The sequence below is a fragment of the Solea senegalensis genome, linkage group LG19 (genome assembly GCF_019176455.1).
Source record: "Solea senegalensis isolate Sse05_10M linkage group LG19, IFAPA_SoseM_1, whole genome shotgun sequence".
NCBI lineage: Eukaryota > Metazoa > Chordata > Actinopteri > Pleuronectiformes > Soleidae > Solea > Solea senegalensis.
The window spans coordinates 6106416-6129326 of NC_058038.1; the positions used below are offsets into that span (position 1 = coordinate 6106416).

General features: G+C 43.1%; 1 protein-coding gene and 1 long non-coding RNA gene across 3 annotated transcripts in view; one reads left to right on the plus strand and one right to left on the minus strand.

The window, feature by feature from the left end:
- Window positions 1-1901: 1901 nt before the first annotated feature.
- On the minus strand, window positions 1902-2417 carry LOC122785724. Its single transcript, XR_006362342.1, has 2 exons — window positions 2346-2417; window positions 1902-2234 (listed from the first exon to the last, which is right to left on the minus strand). It is a non-coding gene; the product is annotated as an uncharacterized LOC122785724 (long non-coding RNA).
- Window positions 2418-3334: 917 nt separating this feature from the next.
- Window positions 3335-22911, plus strand: part of plcl5 (phospholipase C like 5) — a 76418-nt gene continuing 56841 nt past the window's right edge. For both annotated transcript variants that reach the window (XR_006362231.1, XM_044050371.1), the window contains exon 1: window positions 3335-4306. Coding sequence is in view for 1 of the 2 variants with exons in the window: in XM_044050371.1 (XP_043906306.1) it covers window positions 4013-4306 (294 nt within the window). In the remaining variant the exon portion in view is untranslated. The remainder of the gene's footprint in view (window positions 4307-22911) is intronic.

Sequence of the window (22911 nt, forward strand, 5' to 3'; positions counted from 1 at the left end):
TTCACATTAAAGGGAGACAGCTGGGCCGATCAAGGAGGCTTTTAAAAGTAGAACTTTTGCTAAATTATTTCTGAGAATGCATTATGCATGACCCTGAGAGATCATAGCAGGAGAAGGAGGAGTGTGTTTCAGCCTCCACTTCATGAACAGATACTGTTTTACACTAACAGTCGATGCTCCAGTTGTCCATTTTGCTCATTTTTTTCCCCTCTGTCACAACAAACACAGATTTCCCTGGACTGGTCTGCCGCCTCCTTGAGGAGGAGCCGTGCTCCGACCGTCCTCTCTCGCCTTTTTCCTTCATTAGACTGAGTGCAATTAGAGAGGCTGTGTTTTGTCTGCAGATTAAACCACTTATCATCACCAAGGTCTGTGAAAACATCCACACACAATCCCCGTCGAATAAAAGCCTTAACCTCAGCTGAGTGTCCCCACACTTTGACATAACACGCCCACTGATTTTATACATGCATCAGAATGTTCTCACATTTGCAGGATTCACGAGACGAATAACAAGCCAAATTCAGAATTGTGATGTGAGGACATTGCTCTACTTGACAGTTGTGATGAGACACCGAGATCATGCTCTCCTCGAGACACAAAGCATTTCCTTCAAATTGGCTATGATTTGATTTGCCTCCTTTCTTGGCTATAAATGGCGTTGCATTATCTCAGCTCCCTGGCCGTGTGAGTTTTCCCTGACTTTGAACGTCACGCCCCCGTCGGTGTAGTTTATTTAGGCCTCGGAGGAATCGAGCAGACGCGTTTGAGGTGCTGCTGAGGTTAGACGCTGTTACACAGCTGCTGACTTTCCACTTTACTCGGAATCATATTATAAATGAATGAGACTAATATTTGCAGCCTTTCCTCTTGCTGGTTGTTTTCGATTCATTGAGCTAAGCAAAGTGGCGTTGGAGTGACAGACGAGTATCCTTGCATCTTTGATGAAGAGTGATACTATGAAACTGAGATGTCTATTTATACTGTGTGCTCTGCTTTTCTTCTCAGCACATTTAGCTGGTGAAAAACCCCACAAACCCCTCCTGAAAAGCTGCTTTGGCAACAGATAAATACTTTTATAACAATTAGACCCTGGAAAAATAGTTATGCTCTCCCAAACTTTGAGTGTATTGTGAGTAAGAAAGTATTTTTGATAATTAATTGATTGGTTTAAATCTCAGTCTCTTAAATGTGAACATTTCCCAGTTCCTTCACTCCATAAAACTAATAAATTATAAAAAAAAAACCTGTTTGGAACAAAACAAGACATTTGAAAATATCTTCATTTCGAGGTTTGGGAAACAGATTTTCTGACATTTTGTGGACCAGACAATAATCGAGAGAATGAGCGACAGTTTCATCGATAATGAATATCATTTGTTTTGTTAATTAGTTGCAGTTGTGAGCGCGATTCCCACAAAAAAAGATGCAATGACCTTTCTCTGTTGTGCCGCAAAGTGCACCTACAGCTAGAATCAGTCAATCGCAGACAGATGTGCTTCCAGTCCAGCCTGTGCCTCTGTGAACGGAGAGGACAGTCGCGGCTTCAACAATCTGGACTCTTGTGCTGCTAACACTCCTACGACTCTAATTCTCTTTAGCTCCTTTGTGTTTGTCACCATTGTGAATTGTTTTCACCACCAACTGAGTGTTGATAAGTTTGGGCCGAGTGTTAATAGGTTTGCTTTGGTGCGGTGCCGACGCAACAAGAAATAACAAGGACACAAAGGAGGCAGTATAAACCGGGTTTAAAAGATATACACATCAGAAAAATAAGTAAATATTGTTTGTTTACGGTTAGCTCTCAAGTTCGAATGATAGCGAGTTTGTTCACTGAAATAAAATGACTGACATATTTGTTTAAAAAACCTGGGACGCTCATTATCTGTGGACGGCACATGAAAATTGCAACAGCTGTCACTTTATTTGCCTTGAGGTGTTTGCAGAATATTGGTTGTGAATATGTTAGCTGCTTCATCTCCGTGTTAGACAGTATTTTTTTGGCTGAAAAATGAAGATTATAAACTGTTCCCATAGGAAACAATCTGTCTTTTTACCACGCGAGGACACAGAATGTGCCCGTCGTGTGCTAAGAAAGATGGAGGCAGGAGTGTGACAGATGGGGTCAGGCAGGTGTCTCCGTGGACTCTGTTGTTTGCAGATGATATTGTGATCTGTAGTGAGAGTGTAGGAGACAGGTGGGAGAGAGCGTGGACAGGTGGATGAGGTATGTGCTGCAGAGAAGAGGAATGAAGATTAGTAGGAGCAAGACAGAACACCAGTGAGACACGTGGTACGGTGCAAAGATGCGATGAGAGGTAGTGAAAGTGGATGAGTTTAAATACCTGGGGTCAACAGACAGGGTGGGTGGAGACAAGTCAGGGGTGATGTGTGACAGAAGGACAGCCGCAAACATGAAAGGGAAGGTCTACAAGGTAGTGAGACCTGCTGTGATGTATGGTTTCCAGACAGGAGGCGGAGCTGGAGGTGGCAGAGCTGAAGATGCAGAGATTGTCACTGGGAGTGACCTGGATGGACAGGATTAGAAGTGAGCACATTCGAGGGACAGCTCAGGTTGAACGGCTTGGAAATAAAGTAAGAGAGACAACGTGGTTCGGTCACGTACACGCAGAGGAGGGACCGCGATTATATTGGACAAAGGATGTTGAAGATGGAGCTGCCGGGCAGGAGAGAAGGTCCATGGATGTAGGTGATGAAGGAGGACATGAGGACAGTTTGTGTCAGAGAAGAGGACACAAGGCGAGAGGACAAGATGGAGGCAGCAGATCCACTGTGGCGACCCCTAAAGGGAGAAGCCAACATGAGGACAGTTGGTGGTCACAGATGATGAAGAAGGACATGGAGGCAGCAGTGGATTAACAACTGCTGTGATGTAAAATCATTGATTTTCTTTCTGTGGACTTTGGTGCAGCAAGACAGCAGTTTACAGAATTCAATCTCCACTTGGAAAAGGCTGTTTCATGGCAAACGTATGCATATGTTTGTTTAAGGTGAGCCTTTTGTTAACTGCTACTCAGTGAGAGCGAGGGTCCAGGGTGCGATCTAGTTCATGGAAATGAACGCTTGGCAAAGTCCATCTATCTTCTATGGCTTTATCCTCCACATGAGGGCCGCTGGTGCCAAGCCCAGCTGACATGGGGCAAAAGGCAGGATACACACCTGATACAGCCACAATTCAGAACACCTGAAATATCCTTTTAACTCGTGACACTGTTATTTTTCCCCAAACAACGCTGTTTAAACTGTTTTTTTTTTAAAAATCACTCTTTCATACAGACCTGTAAATAAACAAACAAACAAATATTGTGAGCGCCCTCTTGTGGAGAAGCCACAACACGCTTGTGCGAATTTGTGCGTGACTTTCAAACTTCAATTTCACGTAAGTGTTAAAACTTCGTGAGAACAAGTACGAAACTCTGAGAAACTTCAAATATCCCGTGGATGTGGATTTGGTAGTGCACGCACGCGCCGGTGTGTGCAGTGCACGCGCGTTTGCGGTCTCAGTGCGACTGCGCCCTCTCTCCGAGTCTTGAATGTGTCCCGCGGATGCATGAGTAAGAGGAAGCCCCGCTCTCCCGTTTGCAAACGCTGCAGAAAGTGCCGAGGACACGAGGCGATGCGCACAGTGGCGGAACAGATTTCTGAGGACACGGAGACAGACGACAGCGCGCGCTGTGAGCACTGAAGCAGCGTCTTTAATCAGCGTTTGTTGTTGTTGTTTTCCCCCGTCTCTGTTGGTCAGGGTTAGGGTTAGCGCACTCCTCCAGAGAGAAGGAGAGGGAGGCGTGTGAACTCCGCCGCCGTCTGCTCGCTTTCTCCAGGACGGATCAGCTCAGCGTGACCATCCGCTGCCGTGCGCTCCGATGATGGACACGCAGCTGTGGTGACCGGGGGGAAGGAGACAGCTGGTCCGCTGTAGTGCAGTGTGAGGGAAGAATGGGTCGTTTTCACGTTGTGCAGTGACGGGCTTTGCTGTAACAACCGGCGGATCATGGCAGGGATTCACACTTCAGATGCTGCGTCGGGACATTTTTTGGATCCTGCGTTGGTCCAGGGCGCGACGAACGCAGCAGCGGGAGTCACCGGCGACGCGGCCGCGCTCACTCCCACCGGCACCCGCGCGTACTTGGAGGTGTCTGCCGCCCTCCAGGGCTACGGGGCCGAGGGAGTTTACACCAATGGACGGTACAGGGATCACAGCAGTCCGAGGATCGGGAGTGGCAGCCGCGACAATTCCGCCGAGAGAAGTCAGGGAGCTGGAAACACACCATGCGGCATCATGAAGGTTGGTTGATTGAAACTCTTAACTCTCAGTGACAAAGATCCTCAAGGTGACACGAGGGGAATTAAGCACAGTGCATTCCAACAAAGTGACAATCAGCCTGTATAAGCACATGACGGTGTCAAATCCCTGGTTCAGAGACTTTTAGGGTTCAGAGTTCCTCCAAGAAAGACATTGCTTTTATTAGAGCAACATTCTTTAGAAGTGAACACAAATAGACTTTAATGTGCTCATCAAGAACAACAAAGACTGATCTCAGCAGATCAGATGTAGGTTTCAACTTCCAGTTAGTATTAGTGTTAGTATCAGTTAGTATTAAAGGTCCAGAACTCTCCAAACATTCAGGTATAGTTGCACCTTTAAAAACAGACTGCATATTGCTTTCGTTGGACTCATTGATTCTGCAGCACCTTCACTGTTGTTCCTCCAAAAAAAGCATTCAATATTCTACAGTTACATCCCAGGACAGTGTCGAGTAACACACACCAATACAGTGACAGTAGAGGTTTGGAGTGTATTTGTTCTCTGTGGGAGTGCACAACCATTTTTAGATATTTTTAGATGCACATTACAGATAACATTCTACGACGTGTTATCTATATGTATGTGTATATATAGATGTGTATGTATGTATGTTAAAATACTTAAAACTGTAAAGGTAGCAGAAGTAGGTCATGGTGAAGCAGAGGGTGCTCGGATTGTGCCGTGAAACTGTCTTTAATACAAACTTGATTTGTGAGTCGTCTTTCTCCATAAAACAGTTTCAGTAATGGACACTATGATTTTTTTAAGCCCTAATTAGAGCCTCCATAGATGGAGGTTAATTAACTGATCCTCCGCATACTGACTGATATAAGCGTGAGAGGATTTAATACACTGCTCCACCATATTATGCTTGAATGCCTTGTGCACCGTGTGCACTCTGTTAGCGATGACAGACTGCTTCATAGGGGTCCTCGGTGGCAACACAAGTATTGCGTAGGTGGGACACACTGGAGAGTTGCATGCTGTCAAATCAGACCCAGCTCGCTTAGCAACTGACACAAAACACTGGTAGATTCTTTCTTGGTTGCCTCCCATTATTTGATCCTCCCCTGGATGTGGGTAAATGCAGCTCTCCCTCCCAACACACACAGATTCAGCCCAGTGGAATCCAAGTATTTTTGTACTGTTTCCATTTATGTGTAAAAAAAAAAAGAAAGAAAAGAGGACAATTTTGAATTATCATGTCGCTCTGAATCCCTCTCCTCCCCACAGAGGAATCAGTCCACATCTGCGAGGCTCATGAGCAAAACATGACGGAGACGGGAGGGCATTGTGCTGTCTAAATGTGATTGATAACAAATCTTCAAAGGCTGCTGCTCAGAAAACCATGTCCACACAGACGGCGATCCTGCTGAGCGCTGCTCTTTTGAGTAGCACGAGCAAATTCAAACATCTCATTTGCCTAAATAAGCGTGCAGAGCAGAGCAGAGCCCTGAAAGGAAGATTCATCAGTGTATTTATACCTGAGGCTGTAGAGCTTCCACTGCTGATCTTACCTTACAGGAAGGGGAAAATGATCCGCGCGAGTATATTTGGGATTCAGACAAATCAGCCTCCTGTGGGTATCTTCACACCTCATGGCTCTCGAGTGTGGCTTCCATCGGTCAGCGAGCCCTCATACTTTCTCTGAGCGGGACACTGACATTCAAAGGGCTCAGTTATTTAAAGGATTGATGGAGCACAGTTTGTGGAACCCCTAGTTTTTTAATGGTTTAGCTGCGCTTCGGGCCACACAATGAATAACTACGAGTTTTTGTTTGATTGTTAATCGATTGTTGTCACACCTCCGATGGTCCTCTCTTCTCAGTGCAATGTCAGGGAAAAGTCTGCTGGCTTTATCCAGTAACACAAATGTTGCTCCCTTAGGTTAATCCAAGCTAGTCTCGTTGAACAAGTTTGAGCGTTTGCCATAATGATATTCAGAGCGCAGCGGTGACACATTCTTGACACAGTATGAAGAGGAACTGTGATACTTCCTTATCTGGAGCTTTTTTAATATGTGTGAGCACCTCCAGAAAAGCTGCCTAGCGTCTTATCGTCACGACACGGTACGCGCAGAGATAGAACAGGGCCACAATGGGAAACTGGGTCAGCCATTTTTAGACTTGGGAGTCATCCACACTACTCTGTTTTTGTTTAAAAATGCATAGATTTCGGTCTGGATATGTCTGCTGTGCACACGACACCAGCGTTTGCACAGCCTCGACCCACGGTGAAGGTTTAAGATGCTGCTGGCTCCGTTCTATTTGGAAAAACTGCGGGGCCACTTGTTAGTCCGTGCAGGCAGAAGCCTGATGATGCAGTTACCCCGCATTCACTTCTTGATTGTTTTTCATTGGCTATGAGTTGACTATCAGCTGTGAAGGGTTTTTACGGCGTGCTTGGTGCTTTCTTTGGTAACTGCTCTGGCGAGGTTCCAAGTGAGCTGAGCCAATGATTAAATGTGTCATCGACAGAGAGTGTCGTCACTGTCACAATGCCGAACTGTAGGTCAGTTAAAAAGACTTCAAAATTCTGACGTTTAGCAAGGAAATCTCTAAAATCTCAATATTTAACAGAGGAGTCTGGTGTTTTTACCTGCAGCACTGTTGAAAGTTCCCTATTTCAGTTTGGTGATTGTGTCTGCGAGCTAATCTTTTTAATTTAAACTGGTTCTAATGATTCAGTTACACCGAAAGCATCTGCTTCGCTCGTCACTAGTTTGTGTGTTTGTGCCCCGCATTAAACGCCGTCGCGGTAGTTTCATGCAGCCGTGCTAGGATGACCCCACCCACTCTGAAGAGGTACTACAGTAATGGAAAACGGCATGTCTGATACCCAAGCTGTGCAGAGCCGAGTCATTGTTAGTAGTACTGTCTGGAACTGAGTTAACAGCTACACAGGAGAGAAGCAACTCTCTGTTCACACTAGCAAATGCATGCATTGTTATTTTCAAATGTTTTTATAGGCGTGTTTGTATGGACGACTTTTGATACTGAAGTCAAAAAACGTTCGTTTGGGTGCCGATGTTTCCATCAGAAAACCTCCATTTTCAAATTGATGTAGCCTTGGTACATGCTCACACACACACACCTACACTTGAGCAGCACTCGGTCTAGTGTGTTTTGAGTGGAGCTTCGTAAGGTGAAGGGGCCACGGGTCCAAGGGAACGGAGAAGCAAATGAGCAATTGCAGTGTCGCATTACCTCATTAACTTGGCCCTCAACAAGGAAACCATACAAGAGACGGGTCTGTGTGTCTGTTCCCTGAGTGGGCATCCAACTTTGTCCTGACGGTGTTGTGATGGAGAGCCAGCAGAGTGGCAAGAAGGGGGGGGTGGTGGGGGGGGTTGATGCAGCTGTGTTATGTAATGCTGGATTGTGGACAGCTGCAAGGCTGGCTCCAGCATGGCTGCAGGGTGGAAGGAAGTGACAACCAGCACAATGAGAGATGAAGAAAACAGCATTTAAGAACAACGTAAGGACAAGAATACAAAAGCATCCCAAAGAGAATCTCTCTCTCTCTCTTCTCCCTGTTGTCCTTCACCTCAGCTGCAGATAAAAGGTCAAGCATTTATTTTCAGAGAAAAAAGCCAAAAAAAGGATCACGGTCGGGTTACAAGTAATCCAAAAAGCCACTGTTACGCCTGTGATGTAGTGTTCATTTGGAGTGGAGATCAATAAAGATCACGTGGTTATGTCTTGCATAAAGTCCCACCTTCTATCCACCAGCGTGTTCTTTCCCCACGTGTCGCGGGATATTGATTCACCCTTTCATTCATGACCTTGTACAATAGGTTTGAAACATAATGACCCAGTGTGGACTGTCATCGGCTCAAGAGTGTAAAAGGATGCTTAATAAGGAGCTCAGGTAGTGAATATGATTGGATTATAGTTAAGTCAACAGTGTCAACCAAGAGTGAGGAGTGATAGCAGAGGAAACAGGTGGGCGATACGTTTGAAATAATTCAGGTTCTGCTCTTGACGTTGATCTCTTACATTTAGTTTGATGAAATCGGGCTTTTACAGTTTGAAGGAGGATTTTGTGAAACTGTTTCCAGAAGAGAAGCAGGATTCTGGTGTAATTCTTCTACATTTGCTTCTCTCCGAGTCTGCTTCTGGTTAAGTGAAGCAGGTATTCTGTCAAGAGCACACAAAAAAAGAGTTGTCAGATAAGAACAAGTCTTCTAATCTGAAAGCCGACGTCCTTCACTCACAGAGCGTATAAATAGAAGAAGCTCCTCGTACCTTATTTGACCAGTCCTGGTAACAGTGGCAACAGAGGACTTGAAGAGAGTGAAACAATGGATCCTTTTTAAAATAAAAATCCTAATACAATCAAAACACAGCAATTAGCAAACCACATTGTAGTTTTATTTTGATTGTTCCATGATTTCTGCAAGCTCTCCTTGTCCTTGTATTAGAGTCTCTAAACCATTGTCAAAAGAGTTCACACAGAAGGAGTTGCTCCACACAAATCCTTCTCTGTTTCTCAGTGGAGCGGTGGTGAGATCTTGTGTGGCCTGGTGGCATTCCCACGCTGCTCACAGGAAGTGATTTGTTTTATGTCAAGACAGACGGAGGCAACAGCAACATTGTGCTAGTGATGTCAGGCGGCCGCAAGCGGGTCGGAGTCGCACCCAGGAAAACTTTCAGAAGTGAATTCTTCAGCTGTTCTTCAGTGCGACGGGATACCCCGCCCACCCCTGCGCTGCTGCTGCATCCACACAAACGCTCCCTCAGCACGACCCCCAAATGTGGACCTGAAGCTTGACTTTAAACAAATCATATCGCAAGGTATTTGTCAGCAAAATCTCATTAGATATTTGAACCCGCTCGTCCAGCAGCACACACACCAGTGCCTTTTATAGCGGCCCAAGGTTGATGGGTGGATATAGTTCCCTTTTTATGGTGCATTAAAGTTCACTCCTCTAGGGCTTTATGAGGATTGATATCAGGGACAGTAACCAGGTCATTAACTCTTTCTTTTCTGTGAGATACTTGTACCTTTGGGATTTAGAGTGGCTATGAATGGTGGAACCTAATATGACACATGTACAGGCCTTTATGCCCTTTGTCAACTTCATGTGTGTAATATGAGTTTACATTGCGTGCAGTGTGTTGTTTCATTATGTACTTATGGATGTAAACAAATGGAAGCTCTTCTTCTACAATAGTTTCCAACGCTCTTTCATCCACGGATTAACACCACCCAGCATGTGCCTCAAACACTCATAAACCCCTTGATAAAAACCCTGAGTCACACTCCTCACGCTAAGCAGATGTTATTTTATCTTTCTAACTGCACATTAGCATCCAATTCAAATCTGTGCATTTGTCGCATTTAAATATGAACCAATGCTTCATAAATGACTGATTTAAAGATAAAATATTATTAAGTGTGATGTGGCGCGCTCTTGTTGCCAAGTCTGAATGGTCAGGGTCAGCACAACTCACTGCTGTGTGTGTGTGTGTGTGTGTGTGAGAGAGAGAGGGGGCCAGTGCTATTTATTTTGCACCTTAAAAAGTGAGAAATCAGGAAGAGCTAGGTAAAATAAATCACTGAGCCATATGCGTGGCACACAAACATTTAAAAACTGTGAGGTTTTTGTTTGTTTGTATGTGGAGTGGACTGTTGTTGCACACTGTGGCAGTGAAACAGCAGTTTGCAGTGGTTTGCTGCAGCAGTCGTTTGTTTTTCTCAGTTTTCATGGGGGAAATAAATGAAAAACAGCAGCTCGTCACACATTTCTTTTGCTTGAAAATGACCAACGTGATTACTCCAATATTAAGCTCAACAGAGGTTGATTATTAAAGAAAACATGTGTATACAAGATAAAATATAATATCTGCTATTACATTTTGTTTTATTCTGGTTTCATTTGTGGTATTTCAAAGGTTGACTGAAAACCTTTCTGACACCTGGACTGAATCTAAGCTGTAGGGGATCTGTCAGACACTAGTGCAGTGTCTTAAATTTCAAAATCCCTGATGTCAGGCCACTGTCAGGCTGCCTCCGCTCCAGGTTGTTGTTTCCCTAATGTGAGATTTGTCTGATCCCCTGGAGGACTTTGGATGCCTCAGTACAAGCCCGAACAAATAACACTGATTACATGTTGTGGGATCATCTGAGATGATGATGATGATGATGATGGTGGTGGTGGTGGTGGAGGTGATGAGAATTGGAATGAGAGCCTATCCACGTCTCACTTCTCTTATCACAGGCTTTATACAAAATAGGCCCCTAGACATTTAATTTAAAGCAATGGAATATGGTTAACAGGTTCACAGAAGTTAGGCTAAAATGCACGTCTATTTTAAGGATTTTAAAGTGCACAAGTGTTCCCCATGTTTCCCAAACGAGACGCTTTAGATATATTTGGAAAACAGAGATCTGCACTGTGTTGAAAAGGAGACAGCACAAGATGGTGAAGGGATGATTATAGGCGTCCGGCACTGCTGAATCATCGCTTGCTCTCCTGACTGGCTCCCTCCACACAGCAGTCTGCAAAATGCAAACATCTCCGATAGACTGCTTTGTATTTGAAGCCACAGCCTGGCGTCAAACCTGAGAGCGACACCAAAAGAGAGACACTTTTTTTAAAAAGGCCGTCCTCCCACAGAAAAAGAAGTCCCAAATGGAAAAGTGATTAACATAAATAAACACAAGGAAAAGGTCAAAGAGTTTACTTGAGATATTAAGAGTCAACGCTGTTTGCAGTGAGGTTTGGATTTCACACACGTTCTTCAACAGCAACAACTTGAACATTATTTACTTACTTGGAGGATCATGTTCCCAACAGTCTCTTATTTACCCGTGTTTCCATTTTCAAAGCGCTAATTGTAATTATACAAACCTCCTGTTTAATCAAGGAACTCCTATTGAAATCAAGTGTGTAAACAGAGCATACAACAAACACAGATGATTGCAATAATGCCATAATATTAACACAACAGAGAAATAGTGATTATAATTTGAAAAAAAAAAACATGTGTCATGTGTAAGGTAACGTTGGGCAAGAGCCAGGTTAGCCAGCCTATCACAGGTAAACAACCATCCACACTCACATTCACACCCACACCCAGATTAGATGGTATAATCTAATCACTATGCTTCTACAGCAGCTTGAATGGACAAACCAGCCAGAGTGTGTGTTTCATATTTTCAGGTGGCAGCTTATAAACCGCGAATGAGCTATGAAGAAGAACGGTATGTCACTAATTCTCACGTACTGAACCTTTTAATATAATCCCAAAGTACAGTGTGAATGAGCAGGTGTGTTGGAGAACTTGTGGAGCCTTCACCTAGCATCAAAAACTCACAACACATTTAATTTGTCCATTCTGAGCTACTGTATGAGTGGTTTTGAATGGTGGCTTATATAAATATAATAGGCTCATTCTGGTGAAAAACTAAAATTTAATTAATGTATTTCATCATTTAGGTGAAAACAATTTCACCTAAATGTTACACACTGAACCTTTAAATCAGTCAGGGAGTCGGGTTCATTGCAGATCATTTTAAATGTATAGGAAATAAAGCCTTAAAAAGAAAAAGTTTTAATTCTATAGTGAACTGCAGCACCAGCAAATCCTGAGAGCAGATGTTATGTGTTCCAACTCTCCAGGCAATAGATTATGTCGAATATAGAGGCAGTTTTTAGAGAAGAATGAGCAAACACTTTATTAAAGTTAGTACTCCCATAGCACTGGCGAGTATTTGGTGTAATTGACTTTAGATTATTTTGTCCCTACGGCCATCTGTGTGCCATTTCACCAGGGTGGTGTTATCCAAGGTCCTTCATCTTCAGATCTTTGTTCCTTTCAAAGATAACTCCCCGAACTGGACTCTGAAGTAGCCACGTGTCGAAATTGTGCTCCAGCTGAACACAGTTCTTTTAAAGAAGTACATTTGAATTGATTGGACACCACCAGGGTGTGTTTGTGGTGTAATGGTTTATGCCGATGATACTTGCGAGAGAGGCACGTAGCAGTGATGACGCCGCAGTGGCAGCTTAACGCTAATGTTTACTATATGTATGGTCCTTAGGACAGGGAATAATCTAGGAAGTTAGAAGAGGAGATGATCCTACACAGTATTTAAAGTCTGCCTCCAACCAGAGGAGAGGAGAAACAGAAGAGTTATTGTCATTTCAAGGACATAAGCGAGAACGACTAATATTCAGATTTGTCAAGCTGGATGTTTCCCTGTTCCATCTCGGCCCCGGGAACAAGGGGGTCTGATGGATGAGCAGGATAATGTGCCTGTGAGAGCGGCTCCACCTGGCTTTACTCTGACATGTTTTTTACTGCTTACGTGTCATTTCCTCTTTCACATGTTTTTTCCTCTAATATTGATGTGCAGTAAGCCAGGAAATGCTCCAGAGAATACTGTGTGACTAAGGATGATGAAACAGTTTGCAACTATCCAACCCCACCCCACCCAACCCCCTCCACCCCACACATCCACATTTGAAAGCAATTTTGTGTACCATCTCAAAAGTCCAGTGTATCCCGGTGATGACAGAATAGAAACTATAATCAGGGATCTTTGTCTCTTGGTAGGGTAGGGATCTCAGGGTAGGAGAGTAGTGTGCAAGGGCTATATACATGGTGGTACGTAGCTGTTTCCTCCACAAATTCTAAGCCTTGGTTCAGTCTGTTGAGTTTGCACATTACACCCTTCTCCTACAATCCAGATTAACACTTAATTTACCAACCATCTGAGCCCTGATCCTGCTTTGCTGAGATAGTCTGGTCATTGCGTGGTACAGTACGTAAGTATGTTGGAAACAGGCAGAGCCAGTAGATATGCATTTTCACTCATGTACTGTATTATTCATTCCCTGTGATATGCACAAGTTATAAACATTGTTGACTTTTCTAGGTAGAACAAAACAAAACTCTATCAGTAAGCTTCCTTGCTTCCTAAAGACCCTGGTATACTCTTGCGTCAGGGTCCGGTTGTATTCCACTTTACCATCGAGTGGTGGTGCAAGTCTGGACGCATGGAATGGGACACAGTCCTACCACAGAAGAAGGGAACAATGCTACAGCTTCTTCCGACACGTCTCGTTCACTGACGAAAGGCCCGTCGGGCAGAGGACTCGGGGTGTTGGGAGGTGAGAGGGTCACCAGGTCAAGGTTTGGATGACTATCCTTGGCGAATGCTTCTTCTGTTGCTGAAATGTTTTTTTACAGCTTGGTGAGCGGGGCTTATACTTCACCTATAGGTGGGGCAGAACACGGTTCCAAACCTGTGTGTTTGTGCATTGATGACTCAATTCGCGTCATGCGTGTAGTGCATGGTGGGTCCACAGGCTGTGCGTGGAAGTATACCAGGGCCTTAAGGGTTTTCGCAGCCATGTTCTGGTCCTGGGCGCAATGATTGGGAACCCCTGCTGAAAAGGATAACCTTCAGAGAATTAAATAATAAAGTGCACAAGTTGTTTTAGCTTTAACTCGCTTGCACAAGTCAATCCGCTATTCAGACACAGGCCCATTTTAAACCCTTCATATCAGTCGGATCTGAAGAATCTGTGTCTTTATCTCTGGCTCAGGCGCCTCTGTCCGTCTAATGTAGTGGAGTGTCCTGATCTAACCATAAGTGCTTGAAAGCTGTACCTGCAAAGGATGCAAAGGATGCAAAGGATGGTAGGAGGTAGGACCAGTGCCAAGTCCTCAGTGGCCTTGCGATATTTCCTCAGACAGTCTGTTAGTTTTGGCTTGCTGCAGGGAGCACGCTGTCATCACGTCCATTCATTTCACCCTCTTCTCTCTCTCCTTCTGCCGCCCCAAGGTGGTCTGCTGGAGTCTTAGATCAGAGCGGGGAGGGAACAATTAGCAGAGGGAACAGTGTGATGGATGAATTAGGACGTGTGCGTGCGTGACTTTTGGAGAATGTGTGTGGTCATTTTCAGTTGCAGCCTCTCTGGTATAAAGTGACACTAGGGAATGTTAATGCTAAATTTAGATGGTGTACATTTGGTAAATTGTCTGTCTTGTCTAGTCTTGACATCTTGACAACGATTGCATCATTGTTTGGAGGCATTACTGTGTTTTTTGGGGTTGTCTGTCCATCCATCTGAAGAATGTCTTAAGGAATCCTTTCACATTTGGTAAAAACAATGACTTGGACTGAAGGATGAATTGATTAGACTTTGGTGGTCGATGTGGTCTGCCCGCCAAAATTGATATTGGCAGAGCATATACAATATCAGATCCATTTAGTCCCAAAGAAAGATGAGGGTGACTTTACGCTTGCAAATGAAACATACTGTACTAGTAACACTTGGATTGAAAATCTTGGACACAATGATTTGAATTTGGTGGTTGACGAGCAAAGCTGAAGGTCACCGTCATCTTGCGAAACACACTAAAGGCCTTGTGAACACAATATTCCAGGAATGCCTTGAGGGGAACCTCATAAATATACCACAGAGGTTCAGCTGGGTTCAAGAATGAGTCTTTTGGATTTTTGTGGCCATAGGTCAAAGATCAAGGTCACAGTGACCACACAAATTAGTTTTAGCCATTGTGGTTAAATGACGGACATTCATCTGCTTGGTGGGGGAGCGGACCACTACTATGTGGTAATTCTAGGTTTCTATGACACTCACATTCACTCACATTCACTCACTCAGGTCATGCTCCAAGAATAATTTGGTCCAGCCAGGGATTGAACCACTGAACTTCTCATTGGTGGACGACCTCCTCTGAGCCATAGCTCTTTTTTTTTGTTATAAAGTAGTGCAGCAACTTTTCTCTCGGAGACAGTAAGACATTTATTTTGATAGTTGAATTTGACAGAAGACCAAACCCTTGAGAAGCAGAGGGAGGTTAAAAGAATTAAACGTATGACCTTGTGGGTGGAATTTTTATCGAAAGCTGCTGATGTTAAGAATCCATAGATATTATTTAGGCGTTATTGTATACGGTATTTGTGGGTGTGTACATAGACTGTCTTGCATCTTGACTTATCTGTTGATTTGCAGGCAGGACATCCTTTGAGAAGTGCTGGGTGAAGTTTTTTTTGGATATTTCAGAATCCACTACAAGACTCAGAAATTCTTCTGTACAAAAAAAAAAAATCTAAATATACTGTACACTATGGCCAAGGTCTCCTCTACAAGCACCCCTGCACTCTTTTTTTCCACCGGTCAAATGAAGTGGTTATGCAATAGTGTAAGGTTTTGTTTAGAGGTTTGGATTCCTGTATTTTTGAGTGAAAAATGCTCTGGCTTTCTCATGCTGTCTGCTTTTTCTCCCATGCCAGCGCAAATGCCTTTTCAGGGCTGTGTCTGCTCGGCTTGGCTTTGCTGTAATTGCTTTCATCGAGTTAGTTCACTTGTTCTTCGTAACCTTGCACCATGTCAAGACCCAGCCATCCACAAAAATCAGCTTATTCGTCAGTTTTACATTTCAGGGAGTGCTCATTCGCTTCTTTAGCTTTTAGGGCCGTCAAATCTGAAGAAACCCTGATGCGTCTTCAAGCTGCTGTCACTCTTGATACATCATTGATGTCTTTAAGTCAAAAAGTATAACTCTCTCTCAAAATCTCAGATATTGAATGTGTGGTCTTATGTGTATTCTTAAAGGCAGTTACATAATTGTTAAAGAAATGGGATATAATTATATATTATACAATCTTAATCATGAAAGCCATTGTCTTTTACATCAATATGAGAACATTAGCATTCTAAACATATACTATTAACCGTGATAAAAGCAGTGCTGTGGTGAAATGAGGCCTTGCAGAAACACTTGCATGGTTTAATCCCGTGTACATCTCAATGCATTGTTAAGTGATGCAAAATGCATGATGTAAAAGTGATCCTGAGAAAACTTTGCTGCTGCTCAAATGTGACGATGTAATCAGGTTCCAAATGTGCAGCCGTATCACGGCGGTGTCACCATTATTTAAGACGCACTAACCCTGTCTGTCGGTCGGTGTTGTTGTATTTTCAGGATTTTATGGTGAGTGAAACGGCGCATCATGGATTCTGACAAATAACACGGGCCTGAGTGTAAGAACAGACCTTTTGTCTGTTGTGCTGAACTAAGAGTCTTTTTATGCTGTGTTTGATTTTAGCCAGTGGTACGGTGATTCACAGATGGTCACATTTATCTTTTCGGCCTTGCACAGATGGCAGAAGATGAGGGAATTTCCCCGGCTCTGTATTGATGTGATTGGAAAGAGATGTGGCGTGCAATTAATTTGTCGGGTTTGACTGATTCAGAGATGGGACTGAACAATTTGGGGGAAAAATATCTAATTGAGATTTTTCTGTTTTGTGAATGCGATTCGATTTGCAATATTAGCAATGGAGCATTTTCCACACAACAACATGATTAGGGCTGAACAATGAATCGATGTTTGATCAAAATCACCTGCTGCAATTTTCAATTAGCAGGAGGTGCAATATTTCTTAAAGCCAAAATGTGTGAAAAAAGATCATTTTAGATTAAATATTGTCCTGGCCTGTACACATCGTGTTCCACAGACTGACGAAAACATTCCATACATTCCCTCCCATATCACAATCACCATTTTAGTCAAAATAATAACAATTAGATATGTGTTCAAAATCGTTACCGTACTTACTGTACGAGTGCTGCTGCTGAAGCTAATCCAGTTGTTGTTGGTTTTATTTTTGATGATGTCTCTGCACATTATATGCCTTCATCAGTGAACCATTACGCTACACCACTGCAGCACAGATTTACCAAATTACATCCCCCCCCCCGCCCCCCAGATCCCTTACACTAGTCTCTCTCGTCCGTAGATGTATCAGCTCGTCTCGACTCGTGCAAAGACGTTATGGAGGCCATCTGCCTGCCGTGTAGCCGAGATGTCGAGCTGTTTGTTATGCCACCATGTCCTCATTCATGCTGCCTGTGACCTGCTGTGTGCCGCCCCGGGGTGTCTTTCTGCAGGTTACAGTGCAAGTGTGGGCATGTCACTGAGACATTCCACTGGTGCTGCAAACACATACACAGTTTCATCTTCAGGGCGTCACAAATCACTCTCGACTTAGCTACAGGTGTGTTTTCAGAAGTGTTTCTTGTGTGTCTGTGAAATAATGCCTTGTGTACAGTACGTGTTTCTGTATGGTCCTAAAACTTTTATGTTTGCAAAGCATTTTACTGACTGAAATCGTCTCTCAGGTTTGAGAGTATTTGGGTTTGGGGACCTGGGGGGGATTAGGTGCACGGGTCTCATGCTCTGCCAGACGTCAGCATGTTAAATGTTGTGTGTATCAGTTTGTATATTTTCTCTGAAGGCGGACTCGCCTTTGCTGTGACTTTGAAATAAGGGGTTTGTATGTGTGTGTTCTTTGTAGGGGTCTTGAGAGAGAGTTGCAGTCAATCCTGACTTTGCACTGTGGAATGTGAAACGGTGCTGCTGTCAGCTCTCCCCTGGAGCTGGGAAAATAAGTGAGGGCCATTTTGACAGAGACTTTCGGTCACTGAAGTTTGTTTTCTTGATATAAATACAAAAAGTGGGTTAAGAGGGTTGATTTTCATCAGAGAAATTGATATTATAGTGTGTGATTGTGTGACTGTCGGGCACAATGCGAGACTTGAGAGCCCTGCAGCAGGTTTTCAACATTCTTTACAGAAAAAATTTACTGGCACTTTAAAACCAAACCATCTCCAAATTATCCAGCCATTTTTCTTTCATTTACTGACCAACTCCTCTTCTGCGGCGCACTCTGTCTCCATGTTGTCGCAGGTTGTAGATGAGAGTGGAGGCGGAGCAGAAAGGTTGTGTGTGTGTGTGAGTGTGTGTGTGTGTGTGTGTGTGTGTAGGGATGCAGGGAGAGGGAGAGGAGAAATAGGTGCAAACTTGCAGCCCATGTATTGTCATTTTAACGCAAAATAAAATATATCGATACAAGCAATATTGTCCTGTGTTATATCTCGTTTAGAAATATAAAGATATACAGTATATTAAAATATCGCCCTGTGTGTGGATGGGTATTCTCTGGGTTCTCCGGTTTCATCCTACAGTCCAGAAACATGCAGATTTGGGGATTAGGCAAATTGGACAGTCTAACTTGACCGTAGGTCTCTATGTGGCCCAGTGATGGACTGGCGACCTGTCCAGGGTGCACCCTGCCATTTACCCTATGTCAGCTGGGATTGGTTACACAGTTATAAGTGTTTTAAAGTATTGGCACCCTTCTAACGGGGTACATAGCACAGTGATCCAGGACCTAAAGGACTCACTGCAGTCCATTGAATGTTGTACTTGAATTTATTGACACTTGTATGACGTCACACTCTTCTCTCGCCATCCACCGTACACACACCACAATGGGAACACAAGCCAGATGAAGGTTTAATGTTCCGAACCACACCATGCTGAGCTAAACTGCACTGAACCCATTGATGGAAATGCATCGAAACACCACTGTGTGTGTGTCTTCAGGACAACATCCTTTGCCGCCACCTTAACTTTGCATCACAGCGCGACTTAGCATGAGAGTTGATGTTGATGGTAAATGCTGAACCAAAGCGAATATTATTTCCACCAGCTCATGTTTTATTTCTGCTCTGCCGACTGCCGCAGCTCCAGCTGAGCCTCTCAGCGGAGGTGAAAACACCTTTTTCTCTTCCAAGGGAAAGGGGAAAATAAGGCAGTCTAGGGTCTATAAAAGCCAGAGCAGAGCAGGCGGTGACAAAACAAGTGGTGAAAAGCCTACATTCTCTCCAAACAGTGGAATCCCTGTGGTTCAACCCACCATTCATTCTGAAAAAAAACCACAACAGTTCCATATATTTGTTTTCCATATTTATCCCTCTGTAGATTAGACTGCCAATCATTTTTGACCTTCCACTCAGCCAAGGAATATTTGGTTCATTTGTCATTCCGGGGTAAGAGACAAGTTCCCAAAACTGTTCTGGATGATACAATGAAGGACGCTCTGACTTTTGGCATCCCTTGTAAAACCCAATTCATTCATGACCTATGTTGTCTGAACATCACTGCAGCAATAAATAAGGAGATAAGCCAAGCGGACTTTGTCCTTAAAATATAAACACGGCTGCCTTTGCAGCAATATTTGAACCAACTAAAACGTGAGACTCTTGCTCACAAATGACCGCGCATTTCTGAAATAATGTTCTTTTTTATTTGGCCACATGATAAATGCCATAATGGCAGATCCCAATTGACTGGAACAGAGCAGGTCAGGTGTGAGTAAGTGGATACAGATTCTCAGCACAGGATGACCCAGTTGTCACCCTGTGATTTGAAAAGGTGGCTGTCACAAGCCTTTTTGAGGAAGGAGGCTGAAGAGACCAGTCTGAATCGAGAACCTTGATCTTTTTTGGTGTACGAGCGTGTTATTTATGTATAAATACACACAAGCACACAGGGACGGTGTCAAGATGTACGTCTCCGTGAGTCCAGATGATTTTGTTAACATGATTTTGCGTGACGGACTTGGCAGAACGGATGTAAGCACATTTTATTCGAAATGTCAGTCCGAGTGCCCTCTTGTACAAGTGCGTGAAAAGGTCAGACACTCGCACATCGGGGAAGTTGGTTAAGTAATCAAAGGAGAATCGAGGTCAGTCGGTGCAGCTCTCTGATTGTCAGATGGTCACGGTCGGGGCTGAGAGGTGTGGGTGGCACACAGCACAGGCCCAAAATAAACACAAGCATCTCTGATAAACTAATTCAGCATGTACCAGAGAATCAGGCGACCACTGCTTTTAAAGCATCCTCTCCAAGGTGTTATATTTGCACCGATTTATGCAGGAAACTTTCTTGATAAACTATAACTTGTTTATGAATGCTCATAAATGTGCATTCAATAGATATAAGTATATCCAGATGTTTAAAAATGTTTTTAACCAGATTGGTAAATAAGCATTAACGCATATCTTAATGTTAAATATAACGCTATAGTTGTCTTATATTGCAGGGGTGTCAAACATATGGCCAGTGTGCTAGAACCGGCCCACAGGATGAAATTGTGAAAATTTCGCAAATATTTTTCAGTTCCAGAAACCTGTGATCTATAGTGTTGTGTAAATGTAAACTTAGACATCATTTAATTGTTAAAATTGCACTTATTTGGAGTTCTTGTTGTTCATAGTTTATCGTGATATTATTTTGGGTCCGGCCCACTTGAGATCAAGTCGCCCCTGAACTAAAATGAGTTTGACACCACTGTTATATTGTTTATCGTCTAGTTTCCTTGAATTGGAAACATAATTTACAAACTTGACATCACATGCTAGAGAAGAAAACCTGAAACTAACAATCAAGACCATTAACTCCTCAGGAAAATAAGCAAATGTTCTCATAGACTTCCATTCAAACTAAAGGTAGACGTTTTTTTAAGAAGCGAAGCCACTAAAACTTAATTTCTTTCAACCAAAAGTTGTTGTTTTTTCTTGACCTGTTTTATGTATTTCATATTTAGCGTAAGCATAATTTTATTTTATATAATTGCACTGCAGAGTGAGTCAGTCATAAAATGAACATTGGAGCGACGGATCGTTAGTTGTTCAATTAGCATTTTGTTGTATTATTTGTTATCATTAAACTGTTATACTTTATCAGATAAAGTATAAAAAAAAAATCAGCATTGATTATTGACCACATCAGCTGCCCTGATTTAAAAAATAAATAAAAAATAATAATCTGCATCCACCGTAGAAAACCCACATTGGTCAACCTCTAATTCACCCTGAGTTCTTTTTGCAACCAGCTGCTTTGAAAATTCTATCAAACTGCATTAACATTTTCTTTTATTTCCGTCCTATTGTGAAGTCAGAATATATAACATATAATTATTGGTCCAGACACTAATTCATACCCCTCTCTTCTGCTTACTAATGTGACTAATGTGAGCCAGACAGAGGTGGTGAAAAGAAGCATGCAAAGGCAGGAAGGGATGATGATGATGATGATGATGTCTCCTCCTTAGACCATTTGCACCTTCCGTTGGCAGCAATCCTGCACAGTCTTCTCCCTGCAGCTCAGTCACGAAGCAGGAGAATGCAGGGAGAGACGGGAAGTGAGATGAAGGGAAAGCGTCAACATGCGAAAGCTATGCATTTTGCATGCTCCCGGTTCAGTGGAGCCACAAGGCTTCTTCTCTTCCTGTCTCCCTGTCCTAATTTAGTCCTCTTCTCTCCATCCATGAGAGGCTTGAAATGATAGAGGCAGATTCTTTACCAGATGTTTCAAACTGACAAAATGTATGTGTGTGAGAGGACTGGGTGGATCCGGTTTGTTTCAAGAGGCACTTGTGTGTTTTTGTGTTTACGTGCGTGTGTGCGTGCATGCGTGTTGACATGATGTAATAACTGGTTTGTCAGACTAAACAAAACTACATGTCCCTCATTTTGAGATGCTCTGGCAGAGGGATTGTTTTGATTGAATTTTGTGTGTTTTTGTGTGTGTGCGCATGTGTTCACCTGCACAGTGTATTTTGTTAACTCCACAGTTTATTAGTTCTACAGTGGCTTTAGGACTAATGTCACAGCAGTGATGGTTGTTTCCTTCACCAATGAGACTATCATTTTCTCGAGTATTTAATAAAATCTTTGCTGTCAAATCCACTGAGGAAAACTTGTCAACAACGCTAATAACTTTTTCCAGATATTCATATGATATAATGTAATTAAGTAATTGCAGGAAATCTTCCCATTTAAGAGGCTTGGAGCTGATAATAACATTTCTTTATGTCATTACTGAAGGACTTAGTCGTTTTTCTCTGCCAGGTGTCACTTCACTTTCTTCCCTCATTTCATGTTCACTTTCATTCAAGTGCCATGATTTACAATCATTGTTTACGCAACACGGTGGGTGAGTATCCACATGCAAAATTGTACTAAAAATCACTACACCGTCTCATGCAAACTAATGCTCATTACCACAAAATGCCTCTGTACGCGACTGGACAGACCTTCAACCTTCAAAACGTGAAATTCTTATTCCGCTTGGCTTATCACCTTATTTTATGAATTCAAAAAAAGAATTTCAGTTTTTGAAAAATCAACATGGGTCATTGAAAGTCCTTGAATTTTGTGCATGGGTCATTGAAAATCCTTGAATTTTGTGCAAGAAAGAAGTGAAGTTGAGATGTTGGTGCCCTTGTTTGTTACGACGCCACCTACTGGTGCATGTCCTGCATAGCCTGATGTACATAGACTAGACCTTACGCAGAACAAATGTTGAGTCGTGATTACACAGCGGTGTTGTGGACACTGTCTCTCTCTGCTGTTGACGTGAGATTCCATGCAGAGCAATGAGTGAGTGACGTTAAGCAAGTGAGAGGGAATTATGGGATGCCAGGGAAATGCAAATTCCAAGATCTCTGGTTCACCAAAGAAAATGAAAAAAACTGACTTGTGCAGATGGGCGAAGCGGCTCTTACAAGTTGCTCTGCCGCCCGAAGCTGTGGCAGCACATTCAGTCCTTGAATTTGAGGAATTTGGTCCTGGAAAGTCATTGAAAAGACCTTTAATTGTGATCCCTAAAAACTGCTCGACATCGCTTCTCTGTCGTCACTGTGTTAAGCAGCGTGCCACGCGATTGGTTCCATTTCTTTTAAGGACATT